Source organism: Myotis brandtii, unplaced genomic scaffold (genome assembly GCF_000412655.1).
Source record: "Myotis brandtii unplaced genomic scaffold, ASM41265v1 scaffold561, whole genome shotgun sequence".
In the NCBI taxonomy this organism is placed as follows: domain Eukaryota; kingdom Metazoa; phylum Chordata; class Mammalia; order Chiroptera; family Vespertilionidae; genus Myotis; species Myotis brandtii.
The window spans coordinates 1,187,925-1,194,148 of NW_005370085.1; the positions used below are offsets into that span (position 1 = coordinate 1,187,925).

Below are 6,224 nucleotides of genomic sequence, written 5' to 3' on the forward strand. Positions count from 1 at the left end.
TTTTCATGTTGTCTCTCTTCCGCCCAAGAGCCTGCATTGGTTCCTTATCACTTGCCAGACCCAGTGCAGAGCCCTAGCATACAACTCCATGGAGACCCATCTACCCAGTCCTCTCCTGTGTTTATTCTGTTCATTTCATGGCTCATTAAGAGTCGGGCTCCGGAGTTGAACAAACCTGGGGTTTGGTCTCTTGTCCTCCTCAGCAGCGGTGTGGCATCGGGCACCTGGAGCATAGAATCATGCAGATGATGAGATAATGTATGTAAACTGCCTGGTACTTAGTAAGTACCCAATAAATAGTAGTATTATTAATGCTTTTTTAAAAAAATCATGTGATCTCCCTACTTAAGGCCTTCATATCTTATCTCTTTTCTAATCTGAATTGTACCCGGCATTCAAGATCCAGTTTAATTCTGACCATAGTACCTATTCCAACTCATAATATACATGCCTTTCAAATTTCCCATAGCACAGATAGACTAAACCACACAATTTTTTTTAAAATATTTTTTTTTATTGATTTCAGAGAGGAAGGGAGAGGGAGAGAGAGAGATAGAAACTTCAATGATGAGAATCATTGATTGGCTGCCTCCTGCATGCCCCCTACTAGGGATCCTGCCTGCCACCTGGGCATGTGCCCTGACCAGGAATCTAACCGTGTCTTCCTGGTTCATAGGTCGACACTCAACTACTGAACCACTCAGGCCGGGCCAATTTTCAAATTTCATAATTAAGTTTTTTGGGTAACAATTGGTTAATAATGTTTTATAAGTTTCAGGTGTACAACTTGATCATAGGGCATCTGCATACTCCATTCTGTGCTCACTGACCAAGTCTGATCTCCTTCCGTCACCATATCCTGGACCCTCCTCTGCCCTCTTCATTCTCCCTAACAATACTTTTGGAACAAAATTGTCCAAACGTGGTCCATTTCTGTGGGAGACCTTCTCCTGTTTAGTAGTTTGCTCCAGACAACCACTTGGCGTTTCAGAGGGAACTTAGGCCTGTACTCGTGTCGATGGGTGCCTCTGACTTTGCCCCCACAGTGGTGCCAGGCTGTCTGCATCTGGAAGCTTTTAAGTAGGCCCGCGGCCTGCGTGCTCCAGGAATCTGTTACCTCTGAGGAGCAGCCTGGCAGGAGCCCCTGGGAGCTCGATGGCTTCAAGGTTCTTTCCAGTCCCCAGATCTTAGGCGGCTGTGACGGCCGAGAACAAAGGCGGCCTGATTCTGCTCCCTAATCTGAGTGGAGAGGTTGATTTGGGGGAAGGAAAACTATCCTGGGTTATTAATGTTAACATAGTGTTTTCTCAAGCGCTTGCCTTCTCCCTCCGCAGCGTTTTCTGCGTTAGCAAACGTGAACCTGGCTTTGGATCAGGGAAGCGCCCTGGCCCTGTTCCGGATTCTGCAGTCCCCAGCGCTGGGCCTCCGGGGGCTGCAGCAGCAGAACAGCGACTGGTACCTGAAGCAGCTCCTGAGCGACAGGCAGCAGAAGAGACAGGTGAGCAGGCCCGGGTGCAACCCGCAGGGTGTGTGCACCTCCGGCTGAACCCGTGCTGTCGTGTTAAAGACACTTCTGAGCCATCTTTTTCTAGTGTAACCTTTTCTCCTGCATAGAACTTAGGTTTTTATTTATTTATTTACTTATTTTAACTAAGAACTTAATTTAATAGAGACTTTTTTTTCCAGCTTTACATTTTTTTAATGGGATACTAACATAAATATGAGGTTGATTGATGTAATGTAATAATTTAAAATAAAAGATCAACCTTGCCTTAGTTTTCACAGTTCACAGTTTTGTCTCAGATGTTTATTTATGTTTTGTTGTTGTTTTTTAATCCTCACCGAGGATGTGTTTCTATTGATTTTTAGAGAGAGTGGAAGAGAGAGGGAAAGACAGAGAGAAATATCAATGAGAGAGAGAGAGACACATCGATTGGTTGCCTCCTGCACGAGCCCCGACGAGGGCCTGGTTCAGGGAGGAACCAGCAACCAAGGCACATGCCCTTGACTGGAATCCAACCCGGGACCCTTTGGTCCATAAGCCCACGCTCTATCCACTGAGCCAAACCGGCCAGGGTTAAATTAGATTTAAAAATGTCCTCAGGTAGCCCTAGCTGGTTTGGCTCAATGGATAGAGCGTCAGCCTGCGGACTGAAGGGTCCTGGGTTCTATTCCAGTCAAGGGCACATGCCCACATGCCCAGGTTGCGGGCTTGATCCCCAGTAAGGGGCGTGCAGGAGGCAGCCAATCAGTGATTATCTTTCATCATTGATGTTTCTGTCTCTCCCTCTCCCTTCCTCTCTGAAATCAATAAAGATATATTTAAAAAGAAAGAGCTGTCTTTTAAAATAAATCAATAAATAAAATGTCCTCAGGTAAAATATACATTGTCTTCAGCTGTGTCTGGTTTTAGAGTTGTAAATCCCCTGAAAATAGGTGATACCCACCTTCCCCATCTAACCACCCCTTCACCCGAAGCCTTCCCCTTCGTCCCCCACCAAAACCATCGGGGAAACCTGAGTTTTTTACACTCTCACTTCAGGAATTTCTGCTTTAAAAAACTGCACCTCACTATGTCCTCTGGCCAACACTGGGGAGTTGCTCACTGCACAGCAGATTGTGTGTGACTGTTTTTTTGTTTTTTTTGGGGGGTGTGTGTAGGTTTCAGAACAGATATGAGGGGCTTTCTCATACATTTTACAAACTCCCAGCGCGTATTGGCCAGAGTGAGTAGCATACGTGTGCTAGTGATTCTGTAACCATTTTATCTCAGGACATTTTGATGCTTCTCACAAAATATCTCTTTAAATGGACTGGTATCCAGAAAGTCGCTCTACCCCCCAGCGTGGCCGAGCTGCCACTGGCCCCGTGGCTCTGTCCCGGTGACTGCTGCGGAGGGAGGAGAACTTGGTCTGGAGGCAGAGGCGAGAGCCCTGTTGACATGAGTGTCCTTTGCTCTCCTCAGAGTGGCCAGGCGGATGCCCTGCAGAAGGAGGAACTCCAGGCTGCGGTGGATGCCGCCAACAGTGCCGCCCAGCAGTACCAGAGAAGTAAGCCCCCCGGCTGGCTCCCGGGCTCCCGAGGAGGGGAGGGAAGTGGCTTCATGTCATTGGGGGTTTGAGGTCACCCTTTGTGCACCCCAGTCTCCGCGCCGTAATCCACCACCAGGCGCCTCTGACAGTGGGGTTCCTCCCATCACGGTGGCTCCCCTCAGCGAGTAAGCACCTCGGCTGGTCAGGGTAACGCCTGCAGCAGGCGAGCGTCGGGGATTGACTGGTGAGATCTAGAGGATGAAAGAGAAGGATGCTCGTAACACATTGCGGACGGATCACGAGAATTCTCGCTTCATATTCACAGTGTTTTACAAAGCATCCTACTTTAAAAAGATAGTAGCTTGTAAGAACAGGTAATAAATAACTTCAAAATGCAATGGGTATTTGATTTTAAAGCGTGCCTTTAACATTTATGTAAAACGCTTTTTGTACTCGTTCAATAGAAACTTATCTGGCCACTGGGTAAAGCTAGCAATGGAACTACTGGTCCGCAATGTGCTAATATGGGGCAACAGGGGGAAGGAAGTGTGAGCAGGTGAGAGGTGTCTGGAAGGACAGCGCTTGGGATCAGGTTTCTGGAGGTGTTTGGCGCTGGGTGGGGTAAGGTCAGGCTCGGGGAGACGGTGGAGAGCGCTGAGTGGCAGCTGAAGAAGCTGGTGCCTTGCCGGCAGCTGCAGCAAAGGAGGAGGTTTTAGGGAGAGAGTAGTGCTGGCTGCGGGTGACTTGGAGCAGAAAGAAGGTCTAGGTGAGGAGGCTGCTTTTAATAAAAGGCTTTGTTACGGTACAGTCCGCATACCTACAGTTCACCCCATCCAAAGGAGACCGCTTTCTAAAGACGGGAGTTCCCCTTCGGGTGGCAGGTCATCCGCGGAGCGCACCTTCGCTCTGTGATAGCTGGCCTCTCCTTCCCCTCGGGCTCCCTCAGCCGGCTGTGTTTCTGACCCTGTTCTCCGCCAGGGCTGGCAGCCGTGGCGGCCATCAACGCTGCCATCCAGAAGGGCGTGGCTGAGAAGACTGTCCTGGAACTGATGAACCCCGAAGCCCAGCTGCCCCAGGTGTATCCATTTGCTGCTGATCTTTATCAGAAGGAGCTGGCCACGCTGCAGCAGCAGAGTCCTGAAGTAAGTGAGCTGGGCCTGCCCTGCTTGTGAGCAAAACGCAACGGGAGGGCCCGGCCAGTGTGGCTCAGTGGTTGAGCATCGACCTATGAGCCAGGAGATCACGGTTCAATTCCCTGTCATGTGCCCTGTCAGGGCACATGTCCAGGTTGCAGGCTTGATCCCCAGTTGGGGGGGGGCATGCAGGAGGCAGCTGATCTATGATTCTCATCATTGATGTTTCTATCTCTCTCTCCCTCTCCCTTCTTCTCTGAAAACAATAAAAAAAAAAACACAAAACAAAACAGAAAGCAGTGGGAGGGAATTGAACACCCACATCGTTAGGGACACCAAGTTTTTTAACCAGAAACTTCGACCCCGTGGTACTGCTGCGCGTCTCTCACTCGGTGCCCCTCTCGCTCTGTGCAGCATAGCCTCACCCACCCCGAGCTCTCCGTGGCAGTGGAGATGCTGTCGTCCGTGGCCCTCATCAACAGGGCCCTGGAGTCGGGAGACATGAACACGGTGTGGAAGCAGCTGAGCAGTTCCGTGACCGGCCTGACCAACATCGAGGAGGAGAACTGTCAGAGGTGGGTGCCGAGCGGACTGGATCCTCCGACGGCTGGAACCTCCGTGTGGGTCGGCCGTCAGCTCTGGTTTTCTTCACGGTCACTGTGATCATCTTTATTTTTTTCTATTTCTATTCATTTTATACTTTATCATATACCCTGACAAAAGCCATAATATTCTGGAACATCCTCTGAATGGAGTCCACCTTCATACTTCCTCACTTGTCCCAAGACTCTTCCGCTAGCTTGTTCAAACCGGGACCCGGTCTGGGACCATGTGTTACCTCTGTCTGTTGTGTCCCTTGGGTGGCTTTGAGTCCAGAATTGTCCCTTTCTTCACGACACTGATTTGTCAGAGAGATGGGGCCAGTTGTCCTATAAAAGGCCCCATCTTCTGGTTCTGGGTGCTTCCGAAGACTTGTCTTAGTCCTGTAAGTTGGAAATTATGTCTAAAGGCATGTCGAGATTTAGTTGAATGTTTTTGGTAATGTATGTGTTTCACATTTTCTCATATCAAGACTCCTGTGAAATCTGTCCTGCCATTAACAATACTAAGATTGGTCTTTAGGGGACAGCTTATCTCTCCAGCAGATATCTGTGTATATATCTCACTAGGTCATAATCTCTTTGCACCTTTTGCATCAGCAACATGCGCAGTTCCGCATTAACCGTTGACTTAGTACGTTTGACCCCAATTGAAAATCCTTGCCTAAATCAGTACTTCAATAAGAGCTGCTGAATGATGACTTGTTGATACATCATCCCCTACATTTCCTAGCTGGTGGGTGGCCTTATTTCCTTATCTTGGAGCTGCTGCCTCTCTGATTCTAGAGTTGGTCTTACTTGGAATTGAGAGGCTGTTAAGAATAAGTGATACCCTTCCATGTTCACATTCTCTTTAAGGTAACTCAGTCCCGGAGCTGGCCTCTAGAATATATCAAACTGAGGGGTACCTTAACTGTCTGTGCTCTCGGATACTTTGCCCACTGTTCCCTCCCTCGCTCTCATGCCCCCCACCCCCCACATCTTCTCATTCCTGTCACCCACAGTGATCCTGAAGGTCCCTTTGATTCTGTTGCACTTCATTGTCTTTGTTATTGGGGGATGGGGCAGGTATCTCGATGAGCTGATGAAGCTGAGAGACCAGGCACATGCAGAGAAGAACGAGTTTATTACGTGGAACGACATCCAGGCTTGTGTGGACCACGTGAATCTGGTGGTGCAGGAGGAGCACGAGAGTGAGTAGTCCGTTCCCATCCCCCCAAGTGTCACGGTGCAAGGCGGCGTGATGCCATGAGCTAGTTCTAACCATGACTCCTGGGGGGATTTTTGAAAATTAAAATACATGTATAACTCAAAAGCTAAGGTTGGATATTATTTTCAAAACACCAGGCAACTGCTATAATGAGGTATGTAGGTCATAACTAAAAATTTCAGGAGATGGTCTTAGCTGGTTTGGCTCAGTGGATGGAGCATCAGCCCGCGGACTGAAGGGTCCCCGGTTT

The 6,224-nt window shown here is 48.9% G+C and overlaps 1 protein-coding gene across 1 annotated transcript in view; it reads left to right on the plus strand.

The window, feature by feature from the left end:
* Positions 1 to 6,224, plus strand: part of IQGAP1 (IQ motif containing GTPase activating protein 1) — a 94,536-nt gene that overhangs the window by 54,942 nt on the left and 33,370 nt on the right. Inside the window, exons 9-13 of the mRNA XM_014549616.1 lie at positions 1,335 to 1,498; positions 2,966 to 3,050; positions 4,011 to 4,174; positions 4,580 to 4,740; positions 5,833 to 5,957. Of these exons, the coding sequence (XP_014405102.1) occupies positions 1,335 to 1,498; positions 2,966 to 3,050; positions 4,011 to 4,174; positions 4,580 to 4,740; positions 5,833 to 5,957 (699 nt within the window). The remainder of the gene's footprint in view (positions 1 to 1,334; positions 1,499 to 2,965; positions 3,051 to 4,010; positions 4,175 to 4,579; positions 4,741 to 5,832; positions 5,958 to 6,224) is intronic.